The sequence below is a fragment of the Amblyraja radiata genome, chromosome 2 (assembly GCF_010909765.2).
Source record: "Amblyraja radiata isolate CabotCenter1 chromosome 2, sAmbRad1.1.pri, whole genome shotgun sequence".
NCBI lineage: Eukaryota > Metazoa > Chordata > Chondrichthyes > Rajiformes > Rajidae > Amblyraja > Amblyraja radiata.
Genome location: NC_045957.1, coordinates 64,706,600 through 64,728,820, shown reverse-complemented (window position 1 = coordinate 64,728,820; position 22,221 = coordinate 64,706,600). Strand labels below are relative to the sequence as shown.

The window sequence follows — 22,221 nt, the reverse complement described above, 5'->3', positions numbered from 1 at the left end:
TGCCCTCTGGTCCTAAACTCTCCCAGCAGTGGAAACAACCTCTCCACATCCACTCTATCCAGGCTTTTCACTATTCGGTCAGTTGCAATAATGTCCCCCTCATCCTTCTAAACTCCAGCTATTACAGGACTAGTGCTGTCAAATGCACATCATATGTTAACCCACTCATCCCCAGGATCATTCTCGTAAACGTCGGGATCCTCTCTAACACCAGTACCTCCTTCCTCAGATATGGGGCCCAAAACTGCTCATAGTACTCCAAATGCAGTCGGACCACTGCCATAAAAGTCCTTAACATTACATCCCTGTTTTTATCTAGTCCTCGCAAAATAAATGCTAACATTGCACTTGCCTTTGTTACTACCAATTCAACTTGCAAATTAACCTTTTGGGAAGCCTGCAACAGCACTCCCAAGTCCCTCTGTACCTCTGATTTCTGAATCCTCCTCCATTTAGAAAATAGTCTACACCTTTATTTCTACTACCAAAATGCATAACTCCACACTTTGTTGCATTGTATTCCATCTGCCACTTCTTAGCCCAGTCTCCCAACTTGTCCAAATAATTATGCAGGGTCCCTGCTTTCTCTAAACTACCTGCACCTCCACCCATCAAGCAATTACTCTACCAGGTGTGACTGCCTCCAGAAACACAGCGTGTAGTTAATTTTCACTGTCCCTGATGTTCCGCAGCATTTGTTCTGACTCCAGGTTGTCAACTTTGAGCCTGAGATCTTCGATCAACCAACACTTGCTGCAGATGTGGTCACAAGGAACAACCAAGGGGTCCATCAGCTCCCACAATATACAGCACAATCACATGCTCCTGCATGCCTCCTTTGTTTTGCCAACAGCACCTATTTACACTTTCTGCTTGCTGCTGCTCCACACTGGACTGAGCTTGACAGGTCAGCACTCTTTTCCGAAGCTCTTCTCTCCGATGTCTCTCGAGACAACGCCTCAAGTTGTACTTTTCCTCAACGGCCGCTCCACAGTACTTTGCCTTTTTTTATTTGCTACTCTGCCTCTAGCTGAGCCAATCGTATGCATACTTCAATCTAATGTCCCTCCTCCTTAACCTGTAACACTGAACTGGCAGAAATACTCTTCCACTTCTTCCTGCTGATATTTTTAATGTTGATTTTTGTTTTCTGCAAGATGGCTGCTCTCCCACTGTCTTCACGCTTTGAAGGGCTTTACCTCTAATAATTCAGACAATAGACAATAGGTGCAGGAGTAGGCCATTCGGCCCTTTGAGCCAGCACCACCATTCAATGTGATCATGGCTGATCATCCCCAATCAGTACCCCGTTCCTGCCTTCTCCCCATATCCCCTGATTCCGCTATTTTTAAGAGCCATATCTAGCTCTCTCTTGAAAGCATCCAGACAACCTGCCTCCACCGCCCTCTGAGGCAGAGAATTCCACAGACTCACCACTCTCTGTGAGAAAAAATGTTTCCTCGTCTCCGTTCTAAATGGCTACTCCTTATTCTTAAACTGTGGCCCCTGGTTCTGGACTCCCCCAACATCGGGAATATGTTTCCTGCCTCTAGCATGTCCAAGCCCTTAACAATCTTATATGTTTCAATGAGATGCCCTCTCATCCTTCTAAACTCCAGAGTGTACAAGCCCAGCTGCTCTCAGCATATGACAGTCCAGCCATCCCGGAAATTAACCTTGTAAACCTACGCTGCACTCCCTCAGTAGCAAGAATGTCCTTCCTCAAATTAGGGGACCAAAACTGCAAACAATACTCCAGGTGTGGTCTCACTAGGGCTCTGTACAACTGCAGAAGGAATTTAACTGCAATTTAACCACTGTCAGTCTGGTGAATCTATGCTGCACATCCTTCCCAAGACCATCCTATCATTCTGAGATCCAGCGCTGAGAGTAGAATGCATTTCTCGAGAGTGGAGTTGGGAAGTGGGCAAGGGGCTTGTTTAACAAGATCTTTGTGGAGCTAAAGCATAATATCCTCCACTCACTGAATATTAAGTTCAACATAATGGTTTATGTTTTCCTTCTTGTTTTATACATGCATTCACAAATTTCTATGTCCCTGCACATTTCCTTGTTTTTCACTCTTTTAAACATTACCTGATTTTTCTTTCTTGTGCTCGGGTGAATAAATTCTTCCGTGTCCACATTGACTCCTTTTTATCCCCCCCACTCACTTCTAGTTCCAACATTCCTTTGCAATGTTCTATTTTTAGTGGTTACTATCCTTCCTGACCATGACTCATACATACAGATTAGAATCTAAAAGAATATTGAATCGCTAATAAACATTATTGCAGGAAGTTTAAAAAAAACATGATTGTAAAATAAAACTATCACATTTTCAAATGCTTGTATGAACCCCAAGGCAGAATCCCAATTACATTTAAACCCCAACATGTTTCAAATAATGAAGTTAACTGGAGGGACAATTGGAAAACAAGGCAGGGTGTTTTTGGTGATGTTGATGGAGAGCCAAATATTGGATGTGGTGAAGTAGAGAAAATCTCTGCCCTTTTCAAGATTTGTGTTGCAAGATCTCTTATGATCACTTTGCAAAACAAATATAACTGTGATTAATGTATCATGGAAAATAGGATGTAAGCGCTCAGATCTCTAGACAGGGGTGTGGATGCACAAACCCTTTCCTCTGAAGCTAGCGAGAATATGAAAAGAGAGTCTATTGAGTCCATATGCTTGTTACTATTTTTATTTCAATTACGTTGCAACAGTTATCGTAAACCTGAAAAGGTTGACTTGGAAAGCACTTTAAAATCTCTGAACTTTTTTCCGACATAGTTAGGACAACCTGCTGCTATTATAAATTCCCAGAACAGTTTGAAAGAGACGTGTTTATTGTGTTCTGCATTGATCGTTAAATGTACTACCATGGTTACACTGGTAGTGGTGTCCCCGTGTCCATGGTGTCCCCGTGTCCATGGTGTCCCCGTGTCCATGGTGTCCCCGTGTCCATTATAACAAATGAGTGACATGCAAGGGCATCCAAACTTTTTATAGTGATCTTTGTTAGAATCTATGCATGAGGATTAATTTGATAATTGCAGCAGCAATTTCAAGTGTTAATTACAAGTATGCCTTTGGGATGTGATTGATACAATATTGTACAATACAATATTTATTCATTGTCACTTGAACCTCAATGAGGCTCAAATTAAACTCTACAGCCATACAAAAAGAAACAATTTCTACAAGACACAAACAATTCAATTCACACAGACATCCATCACCGTGAATCTCCTCACTGTGATGGAAGGCAAAGTCTTTCCTCTCTCCTATGTTCCATTTTTCTATCCTAACTTAGTTGCGTGTGCTCGTTGTCTGTGATGTGTGTGTGTTAGTTTTCTGTGCGTTATGTGTGTGTGTGGGAGGGAGAGAGAGAGGGAGGGAGAGAGGGAAGGGAGGGACGGAGGGAGAGAAGGGAGGAAGGACAGAAGGGAGGGAGGGAAGTAGAGAAAGGAGGGAGTGAAGGAGAGAAAGTAGGGATGGAGCGTACTAGTTTGCATACTAATCTCTTATGTGGGACCTTGTCTTAAGCCTTCTGAAAGTCCAGATATAACACATCCACTGGTTCTCCCTTATCCACTCTACTAGTTACATCCTCGACACATTCTATAAGATTAGTCAGACATGATTTACCTTTCATAAATCCATGCTGACTTTGTCCAATGATTTCACCACTTTCCAAATGTGCTGCTATCCCATTTTTAATAACTGACTCTAGCATTTTCCCCACTACCGATGTTAGACTAACTGGCTGTAATTTCCCATTTTCTCTCCCTTTTTAAAAAAGTGGGGTTACATTAGCTACCGTCCAATCCTCAGGAACTACTCCAGAATCTAAAGAGTTTTGAAAAATTATCACTAATGCATCCACTATTTCTGGGGCTACTTCCTTAAGCACTCTGGGATGCAGCCTATCTGGCCCTGGGGATTTATCGGCCTTTAATCCATTCAATTTACCTAACACCATTTCCCGACTAACCTGGATTTCACTCAGTTCCTCCATCTCATTTGACCCCCGGTCCCCTGCTATTTCCAGCAGATTATTTATGTCTTCCTTAGTGAAGACAGAACCAAAGTAGTTATTCAATTGGTCTGCCATGTCCTTGTTCCCCATGATCAATTCACCTGTTCCTGACTGCAAGGGACCTACATTCCAAGTCCCGTAGCCGGCGGCGTTCGGGCCCTCCGCGTCGAGGCGATCAGCTCCTGCATCAGAGGGATGTCAGCTCCCCCGCGCCAGGCGATCGAACCTCGCGTCAGGGCTGGTCGTACCTCCCGCGACGTTGGAGCTCCCGAATCGGCCTCACCCGAGACTGTGAGCCCCTGGTGTTGATTCCGTGGTGGTCGCGGTGGAAGCGATCCCAGGCAAGGGATCAGCTCCGATGTTAAGTCCGCACCCCGCGGTGGGACTCACGACAGTCAGAGGCAGCTTCCAGCTCTATCGATGGTAGGCCGCAGAGCCCGGAGAATGTGATCCGAAATTTTTTTCCGAAACCGATTTTAAAAAAAGCAACCTCGCACAGGCCTGCAGCATGACCCAATTTTTGCAGTTAGAATTACATGATGCAAAATATGACAAGCAACATATCAGACATGCAATATTACACACATTTTTTGCCATGCCCACTCATTAGTGGTGTCCTGCAAAATAAATCTTTGTCCTCAAATTGAATCTATTTCAGCATCCTAATTAGGAACTGTGAAGAAAAACTACTTCCTCCTATTTTAAATTATTTTTTCAAAAATTATGTAATTATGTTTGAAATAAAATGTAATATTTTAAGTGGCTAACACAGCCATTGGCAATTAATCTTAAAACAGCTGCTGTCTAATTGAAAGGCCAATATTATTAGACCATAAAGCAGAGTAATGTAAGTTAGCATAAATCAGCAGGCATAATGAAGTGGGTGTTTCTACACTTCCAGGAAAACTCAGTAGCTATTACCCTAAAAATAACAGAAAAACTGCAAACATAACGTGTAATAGATTCAATTTGAGGACAAAGATTTATTTTGCAGGACACCACTAATGAATGGGCATAGCAAAATAATGTGTGTAATATTACATGTCTGATATGTTGCTTGTCATATTTTGCATCATGTAATTCTAACTGCAAAAATTACAGGACATTTAAATAAATTAACACCATTTTGATCTGTGAAAATGCTACTTATAGCATCATTGCAACAACAATGTAGAAATAGAATAATCTCTGGTGTGTTTCAAAATCAAAAAGTGATCTTATTTAAAAAAAATTTACATCATGTGTAAAATCAGGGCTAAGTATATTGGAAAATTATGATATTTAATTTAAGTCGAATTCGAGATCTTGGCAGAACGTCTTTGGTTAAATTGTTCACAAAGTTTATTTTTGATCATGCAGACTGCACTACACTTTGCCACTTATATCACCATTGCCATATATTTCTTCTTTAAAAAAATTATATTGCTTGATTGAATTTTCGGTATATTTAAAATAGCTTGTTTTTTTTCCATTTCTATAACATGTTTTTCTAAAAGCCTTTTGGTTTTAAAATCTAACAAAACAAGATGATATAATTTACATTTTCATTAATTACAGGAGGCAGACAGACAATATACACATATTGGAACCATGCTAGAGTTTGCTTTTGCACTCATGATAAAACTTGATGTGATTAACAAGCATTCTTTTAATGACTTCAAGCTCCGAATTGGTATGTATTTTTAAACAGCACTGCCTCTTGCACTACAATATACTTGTTTTCTAATTGAGTTTTTGCATTCATGTCTTGATTTTTGGCACACTTTTTCTTTTTCTTGTCTTTGATAATTTGTGTGGAATTTATGTATAACCTGTTCTTGTGTGTCGTCTATGCTGTCGGCAATCCTGCAGCAAGCCAGCTTTTTCATTGTAACTGTACCTCAGTGAACTTGTGCACATGACATGAAGTACTTTACTTAAACCCATCTCTTCTCATGATCCAGCAGTGAATAGTCTGAATAAACTGCCTTTTCTATGTGGCACATTTGGTCTGAGACCTTCAAAATTTTTAAATGACGAGACCCGGTATCACGGAAGTGTTACTTCTAGTTTCACAGCCCTATCCAGTCAGAAGAATCACACTCATTGATGTAGGATCTTCTTTGTGGATTTGTAGACTGATGCTGACTCCAGTTGGTTGTTTCCTGTACTTGCAGCACAAGTTTTTAATAAAATAGCTTGATGTTAAGCGAAACAATTCTATTTTTTTCATTCAAATTACAAAATAATTTATTCAGAGGTCTGCGGCGTAGGTGACATTATATATGGCAGAACTGTTATAACTTACCAAGTTTTCATCTAGAATAGTAATGCCACTGAAGATGGGTGAGGGATGCTGCTATGATTTTTTTTTAATGCTCTGCAAGAAAGATTAACTTGACAACCCAGGGAATTCTGAAATAGTATAATAGGTTTCCGGGTACCTTAAGACATTTAAATTGACCTGTCAGCTTGTAGGTCATCATATGAGAGGGAATGGTGGTCTCACTAGTTTTGACCTTGTCCCTTCCTTGCATGTCATAGAAACATAGAAACATAGAAATTAGGTGCAGGAGTAGGCCATTCGGCCCTTCGAGCCTGCACCGCCATTCAATATGATCATGGCTGATCATCCAACTCAGTATCCCGTACCTGCCTTCTCTCCATACCCTCTGATCCCCTTAGTCACAAGGGCCACATCTAACTCCCTCTTAAATATAGCCAATGAACTGGCCTCACCTACCCTCTGTGGCAGAGAGTTCCAGAGATTCACCACTCTCTGTGTGAAAAAAGTTTTTCTCATCTCGGTTTTAAAGGATTTCCCCCTTATCCTTAAGCTGTGACCCCTTGTCCTGGACTTCCCCAACATCGGGAACAATCTTCCTGCATCTAGCCTGTCCAACCCCTTAAGAATTTTGTAAGTTTCTATAAGATCCCCTCTCAATCTCCTAAATTCTAGAGGGTATAAACCAAGTCTATCCAGTCTTTCTTCATAAGACAGTCCTGACATCCCAGGAATCAGTCTGGTGAACCTTCTCTGCACTCCCTCTATGGCAATAATGTCCTTCCTCAGATTTGGAGACCAAAACTGTACGCAATACTCCAGGTGTGGTCTCGCCAAGACCCTGTACAACTGCAGTAGAACCTCCCTGCTCCTATACTCAAATCCTTTTGCTATGAAAGCTAACATACCATTCACTTTCTTCACTGCCTGCTGCACCTGCATGCCTACTTTCAATGACTGGTGTACCATGACACCCAGGTCTCGCTGCATCTCCCCTTTTCCTAATCGGCCACCATTTAGATAATAGTCTGCTTTCCTGTTTTTGCCACCAAAATGGATAACCTCACATTTATCCACATTATACTGCATCTGCCAAACATTTGCCAACTCACCCAGCCTATCCAAGTCACCTTGCAGTCTCCTAGCATCCTCCTCACAGCTAACACTGCCCCCCAGCTTCGTGTCATCCGTAAACTTGGATATATTGCCTTCAATTCCCTCATCCAGATCATTAATATATATTGTAAATAGCTGGGGTCCCAGCACTGAGCCTTGCGGTACCCCACTAGTCACTGCCCGCCATTGTGAAAAAGACCCGTTTACTCCTACTCTTTGCTTCCTGTTTGCCAGCCAGTTCTCTATCCACATCAATACTGAACCCCCAATGCCGTGTGCTTTAAGTTTGTATACTAATCTCTTATGTGGGACCTTGTCGAAAGCCTTCTGGAAGTCCAGATACACCACATCCACTGGTTCTTCCCTATCCACGCTACTAGTTACATCCTCGAAAAATTCTATAAGATTCGTAAGACATGATTTACCTTTCGTAAATCCATGCTGACTTTGTCCAATGATTTCACCACTTTCCAAATGTGCTGCTATCCCATCTTTAATAACTGACTCTAGCAGTTTCCCCACTACCGTGCTAGTGCTTTTACTGCCACTATAATTGTAAATTGCCACTCCAGTAACAACTTGATTGTAATTTAAAGATGAAGGAGCAGTGAAGAATTGCATCCACGACATCTTTTGAATCCACCAGGATGGCCATTGACCATACTCTGACCTGCTATTAGTAGAGAAGGAAGCTTACTGTTGCCGAAGAAAGATAGTCTTCCCATTGTCCACTTTCCCAGCACTAACTAGATATAACCTGCACCTCCATTTAAAAGTTGCATTTTAATTCTAAATATCTACCCCATCAAAAACAAGTTTAAAAAAATCTATTAATTAAAACTTAAGTCATATTATCAAGACATCTATGGTGATATAATTATTTATCTACATCCTGATAACCATGAGGGTACAAGACTTTTATTGTGAACTGATCAGGTTCTGCTGTTGCCACACCTTACTTTGGACTTTTTGCAAAGTTTTAATATTTTTAACAATATTAAATTTGCCAACAGGTATTAACCACGGCCCTGTTATTGCTGGAGTGATTGGAGCTCAGAAACCACAGTATGATATTTGGGGAAATAGTGTCAATGTGGCCAGCAGGATGGACAGCACTGGAGTTCTTGGCAAAATACAGGTGGTTTTATCAAAATTCTCTCTGGTTGCTCTTTAATGAATGCAATTTAGGAAGCAGTGATTCATAATTCATAATAGGATAGAATTCAACGAGCAGTTGTGAGGGCGAAGCTGAAGTCAGATGTTTTGGTATTATTGTTGAGTAAAGGTAACTACAGAGGCATGAGGGAGGAGCTGGCTAAGGTTGATTTGAAAGGGACACTAGCAGGAATGATGGTGGAGCAGAATGGAAGGAGGTTCTGGGAATAATTCGGAAGACGTAGGATCTTTACATCCCAGAGCGAAAGAAACATATTAAGGGCAGAATGAAATGACCTTGGCTGACATAAGAAGTCAAAGACAGCATAAAAGCAAAAGAGAAAGCATATAATATGACAAAGATTAGCGGGAAGCTAGAGGATTGGGAAGCTTTTAAAAACCAACAGAAGGCAGCTAAAAAAGCACAAAGGGGAGAAAAGATGAAATATGATGATAAAGTAGCTAATAATATGAGGACATCAAAAGTTTTTTAAAAGATATATAAAGAGTAAAAAAGAGGTAAGAGTGTTCATTTGACCCCAGGAAAATGATGATGGATCATCATAGTAATAGGGAACAAACAAATGGTGAATTTAATATGTTTTTTGCGTTGGTCTTCACCGTGACCCCAGCAACATGCCAGGAATTCACGAGTCAGGAGGCAGAAGTGAGAACAGTCGCCATTACTAAAATCTGGGAAGCTGAAAGGTCTGAAGTTGCAAGGTCAAAATTAAACTGAGGTGCTTGTAACTAGCATGGGTAGAAGATTGGCTGAATGGCAGAAGACAAAGTGTGCGGATAAAGGGGGCTTTTTCTGGTTGGCTGCCCGTGACGAGTTCTGGAGCTGTTACTCTTCACGTTGTATATAAATGATTTGGATTTATAAGTTTGAAGGTTTCGTGGCCAAGTTTTCGAATGCTACGAAGATAGGTGGAGGGGCAGGTAGTGTCGAGAAAACAGGAACTTTGCAGATGGACCTGGACAGGTTGGTAGAGGAGTAAAAGAAGCGGCAGATAGAACACAGGATTGCAAAGTGTGCAGTCATGCATTTTGGTAGTAGGAATAAAGGCAGACTATTTTATAAATGGGGAGAGGATTCAGAAATCAGAGTTACAAAGGGACTTGGCAGTGCCGGTGCAGGCTTCCCAAAGATTAATTTGCAAGTCGAATCGGTAGAAAGGAAGACAAATGGAATGTTATCATTTATTTTTAGAGGCCTAGAATATAAAAATAGGGATGTAATGCTGAGGCTTTACAAAGCCCTGGTCAGACCACATTTTGAGTATTGGGAGCAGTTTTGGGCCCCATTTCTGATGAAGGATGTGCTGGCATTGGAGAGGGTCCAGAGGAGAATTATGAGAATGATCCTGGGGATGATTGGGTTAATGAATGATGAGCATTTGTTGGCACTGGGCCTGTACTCACTGGAGTTTAGAAGGATGAGGTGGGACCTCATTGAAACTTACCATATAGTGAAAGGCTTGGATGGAGTGGATATGGAGACGATATTTCCACTAGTGGAAGAGTCTAGTTCCAGTGGGCACAGCCATGGAATAAAAGAACATACCTGTGGAAAGGAGATAAGGAGTTATTTATTTTGACAGAGGGTGGTGAATCTGTGGAAATGTCGAATTTTGTATGAGCAAAAATAAAGTGCTGGAGCAACTCAGCAGGTCTGGTGGAATCTGTAGAATATGGATAGAACGTGAATGAAATTGAGACCATACATCTCTTCCAAACATTCAGTAGCATCACCATTACCAATTTTCATACAGTTACTTTGTTGGAATGCATTATTAACTGCTGATATGCAAAAGCATTGGTTGATATTCTCACCGTTCCTTTATCATCCATAAGGCTCAAGTCAGGAAGAGTAATATAAAGAACCACAATGTTTTTGGTTTTGTACAACCAAAACATTCAATAAGCTACACTTGATCATTCATCTGCTGTTTAAAGTTACTGTTTTTGTCACTGTTATGCATGAAACAATGAGGAGAATCACCAACCTGGTAGCTCCATGGGCATAAGGAACTGCACATATGTTGGTTTACAAAAAAAGACAAAATGCTGGAGTAACTCAGCGTGTCAGGCAGTATCTCTGGTGGACATGGAAAGGCGACGTTTCAAGTCGGGACCCTTCTTCAGACTGATTGGAGTAGGGGGAGAAAGCTGGAACAGAGTTTGGGGTGGAACAAAGCCAGGAAAAGGGGCATGAAACTAAATAATTAAAGGAATAGATAGGGAAAATGTAGGGTAAATAGAGTATTTTACCCAGAGCAGGGGAATCATGAATCAGAGGACATAGTTTAAAGGTGTGGGGGGGGGACGTGAAAGATTTAATAGGAACCTGAGGGGCAACTTTTTCACATAAACAGTGCTGGTGTATGGAACAAGCTGTCGGAGGAGGTAGCTGAGGCAGGTACTATCACAACGTTTAAAAAACATTTAGACAGTTACATGGATAGGTATAGATTTCGAGGGATACGGGCCAAATGCAGGCAGGTGGGATGTGTGCGGGCAAGTTGGGCCGAATGGCCTGTTTCCACACTGTATGATTTAATGAAACCATGAGGCACAAGATGGCAATGCAGGCAAGTGCTCAGGATACACACGTGGCTATAGTAGCACCAGGTGGGTTTCAATGTTGATAAGGGATCACCAACTTCCAAACATGCCTCGAAAGTATGCGGTTTCCTCGCATGGAAATTCCACAGGAGAAGTAGATTGCTGATTAACATTTTGATTAATTTCCACCGACCTCTATGTTAACGATGCATAAACAGTTTCCAAGTTCCCTGAATCTCACCAACAGAGACAAACTAGAAGCACAACCGTGCAAGAGTTGAATAAAACTTATTAAAATATAGCAATAATATTTAGCACCCTCCAACTGCACTCGTCTTCCCTGTGAGTGGGATGGGTTTGTTAATTTTTCTGTAAGAGTAAATTGACTTTCTACATTTCAGTGACTTTACGACTCAGCAAAATGGGCATTCTTTGCCTGCTAAAGATGTGTTGTGGTTGCTTGTGTTGTGGTTGCTTGTGTTGTGGTTGCTTGTGCAGACCTGGAAGTGTCTTTCATTATGAACGAGACAGGATGGTCAGACCATGGTAGGCTCACATGACATTGAACAACCAGAATCATAAAGGGTAAAGTGCCGATCATGTTTCGACGATTCCAAGGCAGAGAATAAAATGAGAAAGGGGAATGTGCTAAGATATTATGAGACTGGCAGTCAGCATACTTTCATGCATGGTTCACTTTGATTGTACGAGTGAATGGAGGACAGAGACACTTAACCACAGTTCCTCTTTCAAACTCATTACTTCTTCTGACAAATGCTACTGATATAAACCATTCTTGCAAGTCAGCAACATCATTGGCATGTCCTCAGCAATTCATATCTTCCCACTCATCAAATACTGGGTAAAATATTCTATTTACCCTACATTTTCCCTATCTATTCCTCTAATTATTTAGTTTCATGCCCCTTTTCCTGGCTTGTTCCACCCCAAACTCTGTTCCAGCTTTCTCCCCCTACTACAATCAGTCTGAAGAAGGGTCCCGACCTGAAACGTCGCCTTTCCATGTCCAAATTTGGACAACAGTAAAAATGGTGCCAAAGAATAAAATATGTCATCAAACTTAACCAATTTTTATAATTTGGATTTCATAATGGATCTACTGTATCGTTGTTCAAGATGTGGACTCGTATACATCGCCGATCATTTTGCTGAACACCTTCGCTCAGCCCGCGTGAACCAACCTGATCTCCTAGTTGCTAAACACTTTAATCCTCCTTCCCATTCCCACACAGACCTTTCTGTCCTAGGTCTCCTCCATTGTCAGAGTGAGGCTAAATGCAAATTGGAGGCAGCGTCTCATATTCCGCTATGCAGCGTACAGCCCAGTGGTATGACTATTGATTTCTCTAATCAAGTAACCCCGGCATTCCCTCTCTCTCCATCCCTCCCCCACCAAAGTCGCACCAGCTTCTTGTTTTCACCCAACAGCTAACAATGGCCTGTTTCCTTTATCATCGTTACTTTTTTGCATATATTTAATTCATTGTTCTGTATCTCTCCACATCATCGTCTATATCTCCCGTTTCCCTTATCCCTAACTGGTCTGAAGAAGGGTCTTGAACCGAAACTTCACCTATTCCTTCTCTCCAGAGATTCTGCTTGTCCCGCTGAGTTAAGGGCCTGTCCCACTTACGTGTCCTTGGCATGCAAATTACGCGACCTCGTGTTCGCGTTGAGCCGCGATGGTCCCGCGAAGATCGCGCGCGATTTCATTCGACCGCACAGCCGTCTGGAGCGCGTGACGTCATTTGAAGATGGACACAAAATGCCGGAGTAACTCAGCGGGACCGGCAGCATCTCTGGAGCGAAGCAATGGCGATGTTTCGTGTCGAGACTCTTCTTCAGTCTGAAAGGCAGTCTTGACCCGAAACGTCACCCATTGCTTCTCTCCAGAGATGTTGCCGGTCCCGCTGAGTTACTCCAGCATTTTGTGTCTATCTTCAATTTTCTTGGCCCCGCTCTGGGAGTAGAAGTGGGGGCGGATCCGGACCGCAACGGCCGTGAGCCCCAGGCCGAGCTCGGCGATCGTTTGCCTGCTTCTGCTGCTGTTGCAGGTGAGACGTTGCGTCGCGCCAAGGTCTTGGGCCTGTCCCACTTTGGCCATCAGTTACGTGACAGGCCGTTGGCGCGCGAAGATTTCATTCGCTACAAAAATTTCGGTGCCCCACGCGATGTCGCGCAAAACTACATACCCCTCCTCGCTTCTCAGTGGGAGCGGCCCTGCGCGGCCATACGATGCCCGTGCGCCTCAACGCAACCACGAGGTTGCGTGATTTGCGTGCCAAGGACACGTAAGTGGGACAGGCCCTTTACTCCAACTTTTTTTGTCTATCTTTGGTTTAAACCAGCATCTGCAGTTCCTTTCTACAAATTTCATAACATATCGTTTTCTCAAAGACCGTTGTAGTACCATAAAAGTTTGTCCATCCTTATCTTTTTGTTCACCCATTGCCCAAACCCTGTAATTGAGTAGAGGCAGAAGGAGCCAGGCAGCTCAGATCTCAAAGAAGGAGTTGGAGAGCACTTGAACAATGAAACCAGGGGGAGAAATTCTGGGCAATCAATGGTTCAGTACGAATATAGTCAAAGACAAGAGATGGTGTCATGGACAAGATGAGCGGCGATGTGTGATAGCACCCACTCCCTTGAATGCTGCTCTGACCTCCATCACTGACTGACTGACAGGCCAGCCGAGGCCAATCCCCTGCTTTATTGGGAACAGCTGGTTCCAATTAGCTACTAATGGTTGGCCACTTGAACCTAGAGGAAGATAGAAAAGGAAGGAAGGAAGAAAGAAAGAAAGAAAGAAAGAAGAGAGGTAGGGAGACAAAGTGGGATGCCTCCCTGCCAATTGTGTTCCTCTGTCGCAGGTTTGAGGAAGACTGAGCCATTGGGACAGATAACGTGGTCAAGATAGGACCACTGGGTAAGAAGCCCAAGACCACCAGCACCTCTACCTGAGGCTAAGTCTGAGTGAGCGGGCCAAGCCTAAGATGCCAGAACCTCTTCCTGCCCACAGGCAATGAGTGGATCTCGCTGAGCCACTTGCAGCAAAAGGAAATCCGGCAAGCAACGGCCCATTGTAACAGCAGGCCTGGCTTGCATGTCATGGAACCAGGAACCCCCCCTCCGGAGAGGGAAGCCGCGGAGAGAATCTCCCCTTGCAGGGAACGGGCTGATGTGGGCCATGCAAGGAGAGGGATGACAGTTTGCGGGACGACCAGAATGGAGGCGGTGGCTGCATTGGGCCTTTATAGACAGCTGCAACTGGGACTGTAAAATGGTGCCTCTTCCTTATAGACTTCCTTATAGTGGGCTGTTCTGTACTAACCGGGGGATTGTGCTGATGTATGGTGATAGTCTTGCTCAGCTGTATGCAAAAGCGTTATTTCACTGTACCTTCGTACACATGATAACAAAGGAACCATTGAACCATTGGACTGAACCTTCACACACACAGAGGCAAAGACTGGCAGCAAGGATAATCCACAGATCACCAGCATCGCATCTTCAAGTCTAAAGCTGAGTCACCAGGAAGAAACGTGTATCATCAGCACATTCTTTCGAGGCAAGGGTGAACTGCAGGAATAAGCCTGAGGTCACCACGCCTCCTTCTTCAAGGACCAGGACTAAGCTGCTGGGACAAGCCTGAGGCCGCCAGTGTCAATGCACATGCGCTCTGATGGCAATGGACAGTGACTCCATGTGGCTCTGGACTTTCTTGCCACTGTAAATAGAATAAACCACGTGAGTTTACCCTGCTATGAGTGTCAGTGTGGTCACTGCCGAACCGGCGTCGCCACGTAAGGTATAAGGTAACTGATTGCATGGTCTCAATCTAATAACAAACAAGTATATGGAATCCTCATATCAACACTATTACCATCTGACATCTCACCTGCTCCAGAACCAGATGAAAATTAGAATTAAGAAGACACAAGAAACTGCAGATAGCGGAATATTGAAAAAAACACAAAGTAGAATGCACAGTAGAGCGGATAACAGATGGTACACTAATCAGTCTTCTTCTAGTGAAGGTTATGTTGAAGTGATACAGGAGGAATATGGCTTTAGGGCATGTGTCAACAGATTGGCTGCATTCATTGCCAGGATTGATCCAGTAGCTCAAAATTATTCAATAATATTAATGCACTAGGAAAACAACACAGATGTAATGTTCTGACCTACTGTCACCTATATCAGGCAAGTATACATATCTTGCATTTAGATCTGAGGTTCTTCAACCATGCATTTACCCTTTTCATATGCACCAAGTGAGTAATGTCACATATTGATAATCAGGATAAAAGAGAAAAAGAGCAAGACACATGGGATGCAAAGATGGATAAGATGTTCTTTAAGTATTAAATACTTAAAAGATTGTGGATGTCATAAAATCTGACAAAAAGATCCGAGTGCGTTCAGTGCTTGTTGTGCACGCTTTGAAAGGGTGAAGAATGATGCAGTTAAACCAGTACCCACAGCTCGTGGTGACCGTCATCTCAGAGTCTGAGGCTGACTTCAGATCTTTCGCCAAGAAGCTGAGTCCACACAAAGTGTACCTGGATGAGTGCTAAAACTCTATGTGGACCAATTGGCTGGACAATTCAAGAACTTCTCCAACCTCCCGCCTTTGTGGTCTGAGATAGCCACCTGCTTTGAAATGGTATCTATTGTACCAATGCCCAAGAAGAACATGGTGACCTGCCTCAATGGCTACCTGGATAGCACCTATATCCACTATAGTGAAGTGCTTTGAGGTTGGTTATGACGCAAATCAACTCCTGCCTCATAAATTACCTGGATCAGCTTCAATTGTATGTCATCACAACAGGTCACAGCAGATGCTATGGCACCGGCTCTCCACTCTGCTCTGGACCATCTGGACACATACATCAGGCTGCTGTTCATCTACAACAGCTAGATTCAACTCAATCATTCCCTCCAAACTCATTACTAAGGTCTAAGACCTTCATTTACAACTAAACCCTTGACTTCCTCATCAGCAAACTTAAATCAGTGTGGATCAATAACAACATCTCTTCAGGTGTTGACTTAAAACATGACACAGATGCACCTCAAGGCCAATTGCTTAACCTCTATTCTACTTTCTTTACACCCATAGCTGTGTAACCATCTCTTATACTACCGTGGACTTTTTTCTAAGTGTGGTTTGCACTAATGTCTTGTTTTTTGCCCAGTCTTTTTCTTATCACGGTCGTGTGAAATGTATGTGTAATTTAGCTTTAATTTATGTACAATTTATGTTTACATGTGTTGTCAGAGTCTATCTGTCCGTGATGTTGCTGCAAGCAAGATATTCATTGCACCATAACTTCACGTACGTGTGCATATGACAGTAAATTCAAATTGAATAGACTTGATTTGAATTTATTTCATTGTGGTGACTGGACTCCAGTCAAATTTAGTACAATGCTCTGAGGGTGAATTGTGGTAGTCAGCTTATTGTTGCATTTAACTCCTTTTAGCACCTAAATTGTTTTGTACGTGTCGACAGTTAAATGGAAAACCTAAATATATAGATATAGATTATACTGTATATGAAACATGCTATCTGTGGTGTAACATTTGACAATACTATGTTAGCAATTCAAGTTTCATAAGAAAATAACATTGCACAACATGATATAAAGTGCATTCAGAAAGTATTCAGACCCCTTTGCTTTTTCCACATTTTGTTACATTTCAGATTTTAAAATTGATTAAATTCTTTTTTTTTTAAATCATCAATCTACACACAATACCCCAGAATGAAGAAGTGAAAACAGGTGTTTAGAAATGTTTGCAAAGTAATTAAAAAGAAATAACTGAAATATCACATTTACATAAGTATTCAGACCTTTTGCTATGACACTCAAAATTGAGCTTAAGTTCATCCTGTTTCCATTGATTATCCTTGAGATGTTTCTACAATTTCATTGGAGTTCACCAGTGGTAAATTAAATTGATTGGACATGATTTGGAAATGCACACACCTGTCTATATAAGGTCCCACAGTTGACAGTGCATGTCAGAGCAAAAACCAAGCCCTGAAGATGAAGGAATTGTCTGTAGACCTTCGAGACGGAAGCCACTCCTCAGTAAAAGGCACATGACAGCCCGTTTGGAGTTTGCCAAAACGCAGGAGAAACAGGATTCTCTGATCCGATGAAACCAAGATTGTACTCTTTGGCCTGAATGCCAAGAGTCACATCTAGAAGAAACCAGGCACCGCTCATCACCTGGCCAATACCACACCTACGGTGAAGCATGGTGGCGGCAGCATCATGCTGTGGGGATGTTTTTCAGCAGCAGGAACTGGGAGACTAGTCAGGATCGAGGGAAAGATGAACGGAGCAAAGTACAGAGAGATCCTTGATGAAAACCTGCTCCAGAGCGTTCTGGATCTCAGACTGGGGCGGAGGTTCACCTTTCAACAGGACAACCACCCTAAGCACACAGCCAAGACAATGCAGGAGTAGCTTAGTGACAAGTCTGTGAATGTCCTTGAGTGGCCCAGCCAGAGCCCGGACTTGAACCCGATCGAACCTCTCTGGAGGGACCTGAAAATAGCTGTGCATCGATGCTCCCCATCGAACTGTGACAGAGCTTGAGAGGATCTGCAGAGAAGAATGGGAGACAGTACCCAAATACAGGTGTGCCAAGCTTGTAGCGTCATACCCAAGAAGACTTGAGGCTGTAATCGCTGCCAAAGGTGCCTCACCAAAGTACTGAGTTAAGGGTCTGAATGCTTATGTAAATGTGATATTTCAGTTATTTCTTTTTAATTACTTTGCAAAAAATTCTAAACACCTGTTTTCGCTTTTTTATTATGGGGTGTTGGGTGTAGTTTGATGATAAAATAAAATGAATTTAATCCATTTCAAAATAAGGCTGTTTACGTAACAAAATATGGAAAAAGTGAAGGATCTGAATACTTTCTGAATGCACTATGTAGTGAACATTAACGTACTGACAACCAACTTTTATCTTTATTTTTAACCTTTTCTAGATCACAGAAGAAACAAGTAACATCTTACAAACTCTTGGCTACAACTGTACATGCAGAGGAATTATAAATGTCAAAGGGAAAGGAGAACTTAAAACATACTTTGTAATCACAGAGATGACACGATCACTATCGCAAGGAAATGTGGTGACCTGAAATATGAAGATGCAACATCAATTAATAAATGTTCAGCTGCAGAGTAAGGCAAGCCTCTGAAGGAGTAATCTCAATAAACACCACTTGTACATAGGTTTGATTCTATCCTTAGCTGCACATACGTTGCCTATGTTTGGAAATGTAGAGCTGTTACTATCTAAATTCATCCAATTTAGAAACTTGCACATGTGCTGTGGACACCTGATTTGCTTCAATTGAGCAAACTAATTGAATTATATACAAAACCAGAGAATGCTGGATATACTCAGCAGGTCCGGCACGATGAGTGGAGAGAAAAACAGATCATGTTTCAAGTCAATGACCTTTCATCATAGTCATGTTTCTCTTTCCACGGATGCTGCTTGAGCAATTCTAACATTCTCAGTTTTTATTTCAGATTTTCAGCAGCTACAGATTTTTGCTTTTCGAAATGAATTACTTACAAGGACCTGTTTTTAAAATGTGTCTTGCATTGTTACATTGTTTTATAATAACTTATTAAACGTTTGTATGTTCTTCTATTTCCAGAATCAGTCATTTGTTGTTGCTCCATGGAAAAATAAACAAATGCTCAGATGCATTAAGGTTGATCTCATTTACCTTGCTATATAGACTGCGGCTTCTACCACCAGTGCTCAGCTTTTTCATTACTAATTAACATTTTTTCAAAATCTGCTCACCATTTCAATCTGGGTGTGAATTGTCCTTGCATCCCTATCTTACATTTGAAGAACTGATAGAGAGGAACTGCTAACCTAATTGTTCGATGAAGCTGGAATCAGATCCTGATCTCAATGCAAGGCACACTGTACAGGACGTGATGCTAGGGAGAGAGTCATAGTAAATTGCTGGTCAACAAATCCCATGAATTCCTGTAGTAGAGTTCCATATTGCAGAAGTTTACTGGCATAATCCTGGGAAAATCGCCTCAGATTCTGAGGCACCTTCAACAAAATGACCAAATGAGTATTGTAGACCTATGGATTAGGAGGCAGAGAGGTAAAATGTTACATTTAATTTATTTTTCTTAGATAATTCGTTATATTTATATGCATATACACGTATGTGTTTTAATTACATTGTTAGTTTACATTTTTATAGCATTATAGATTTTAATTATCTCTGAAAATCATACATAATTAAGAACTACTAAAATTACTTGCACGTTTCTCAGCTGGCAAAGTTTATATTCCTCAGTTTTTTGGCTTTATTTGGGATCTGGACATCACAGCAACACCAAAACATTGCCTAGCCCTAATTGCCCTTGAGAATTTGGAGGAGAACCACCTTTGAGCACCATTAATCCTTCTGATTAAGGTATTCCCAAATGTTTTTGGTCAGGAGGCTCAAGGACACAGCAAGGATGAAGGAACAGCAATATTTTTGCAAGTCCAAATGGTGTGCAACTTGGAATAAAACCTGCATGTGGCAGTAACACCTGCCCTTGTGCTCTCTGCATTTGACCTTGGTACAAAAAGTTTGTTGGAGTAGCCTGGGTGAGTGACTGTAATGGCATTTTGCAGATAGTAATAATACAGCCGGATGCACCAGTGATGGAGGGAATAGCTGTTCAGGGTTATGAATGGCTGGCTACTTTGTGCTGGATGAAGTTCAGATTCTTGACTGTCTTTGTAGTTGCATCTGTCTGGCAAATAGGGATATGTAATTCAATACTTGCCTTACTTATTATCAGTGAAGACTCTAGTCTGTCAATCTCTGCAAGGTACCCAACTTCTGACCTGCTCCGGCAGCCACATAGCTATACAAAGGGCTCAGGAGAGTTTCTATTGAATTGTGAGCCTCCCAGGATGTTGATGATCAGAGACTTGGCAATGGTGATACCACTAAATATCAAAGGTACATCATGGATAGACTCTCTCTTGTTGGAGATGGTCATTGCCTTGCTGTTTTTTTTGCATTAAAAATACTTGGCATTTCTCAGTTTGGGATGTTACTGTAGAGCCATAGTACAGAAGCAGACCCTCACGCACTAAATCCACAGCAACTATTAACTCTCACATCCAAATTTCAGGTATTCTCTCCATGTACCTTCCACCTTCGAAAATGCACCTATATTCATGGAACAACTTACAACCTATCAATCTGCATGGCTTTGATTTATGGGTTAAGACACGTGACAATGTGCAAATTCCAAATCATGGAGATTAGGAATGAGCCCGGCCACTAGAGTTTTAAAACAGCAACAGTACCAGCTACCACCAGTTTTGTTGGCCTTGTCAAACACAAGCATGGGTTGCTTCACTTGCTGACGTTGTAAATGGAATTGAATGTTGTACAATCATAAGCAAATGTCTCTACTTCTGACCTTGTGATGGAGTTATTGATGAATCAGCTGAAGATGGTTAGGCAAGGGCATTAGCCATGCAGCAGCAGGATCCAGGCTGGAATGATTGACTTCCCACTTTCACAACCATCTTCGATCCCACAAGGTCTGGCTCCAACTAAACCTTGATGTTAAGGCAGACACGTTCACCTTATCTCTGGAATTCAGCTTTCTGATCTATGTTTAGACTGATGAGAGTTTGAACCATACGGTCCTGGTGATGCCTAAATTGAGCTTCATTGAGCAGATTATTAATGAGTAAGTAAGGCTTAGCAGCACCAAGGATGAGTTGCCAGGGCAATTCCACGGCTACATTCGATACATCAAAAGGTGGCAAGGATTAAAGGTGGAATAAAGGACTGGGAATGTTACAACATCCACAAGTGGGTGACTAAAATGACAATGAGAGAGAACATTGATTACATGATAAAGCAAGTCAAACAAACAACAAGGTCTTGTGTGGATATATAAACACAGTATGGAGGACCACTGGGAAGCAAACCTGGTAATTAATAATGAAAAACAAGGAAATGACTGTTAAGTCAAATTAATGAACACAAAAGAGATTGCAGGTGCTGGAATCTGGTCCAATGAAACAGTCCACTGAAAGAACTCAGCAGGTCAAGCAGCAACTATGGAGGTTAAAGTCGTATATCAATAGTTTCATCAAGACCTAGATCAAACAAATTAAATCAGTCTGAAGAAGGGTTCCAACGGGAAACATTATATATCCATATTCTCAGGAAAGGTTGCTTGACCGGTCAAGCATTTTGTGTCTATCTTTGGTCAACCAACATCTGCAGTTTCGTGTTACAACAAATTAACTCAATACTTTGCTTCAGTCTTTATAGTGAAGGGAATTGCAAATTTCCAAAGATATCTGATGCGTTAGTTTCAAATGGTATGGAAAAATTATAAGAATCCTGGAACGCGCTGCGCAGGAGTGTTTGAGGCAGATACAATAGTGGTATTTAAGAGACTTCTGGGTAGACATATTGATATGTGGGGAATGGAGGGATATGGATTATGTGCAGGCAGATAATAGTTGGTCTTGGCATCATGTTCTGCACAGACATTGTGGGCCAAAGGACCTGCTGTACTGTTTGATGTTCCATCACTATCACTGGGACAATATATTGGAAAAGGGGCTGAAGGTGGGTTAGTCACTGGGACCCACTGGCCTCCACCTGAAGGAAGTGGCAGCAGATGTGATGGAGCCATTGGTTGAAGTTTTTCAAAATTCCAAGTTACGGGAAGGTAGCAGCAGATTGGAAAATCACAATTGTTCAAGAAGGGAGGAAGATAAAAAGTGAGCAAAGAAGTTAGTGTTCAGTGGTGTTCAGAAGAATGAAAAAATCCTGAGGGGACATAACAGTGTGAATATCGAGATGTTTACAAGGGAGCTATGGGGAACTGGCACATATCAACGGGATGGTGGCGGAGAGAGTCAATATCTTCAAATTCCTGGGTGTGCACATCTCTGAAGATGTGTCCTGAACACAGCATACTGATGCAATCATAAAGAAATCCCATCAATACCTCTA

The 22,221-nt window shown here is 41.9% G+C and overlaps 1 protein-coding gene across 1 annotated transcript in view; it reads left to right on the top strand.

The window, feature by feature from the left end:
* Positions 1 to 18,786, top strand: part of adcy2 (adenylate cyclase 2) — a 463,739-nt gene extending 444,953 nt beyond the window's left edge. Inside the window, exons 24-26 of the mRNA XM_033048027.1 lie at positions 5,603 to 5,717; positions 8,438 to 8,562; positions 18,181 to 18,786. Coding sequence (XP_032903918.1) covers positions 5,603 to 5,717; positions 8,438 to 8,562; positions 18,181 to 18,333 — 393 coding nt within the window. The 3' untranslated portion in view covers positions 18,334 to 18,786. The remainder of the gene's footprint in view (positions 1 to 5,602; positions 5,718 to 8,437; positions 8,563 to 18,180) is intronic.
* The last annotated feature ends 3,435 nt before the right edge of the window (positions 18,787 to 22,221 follow it).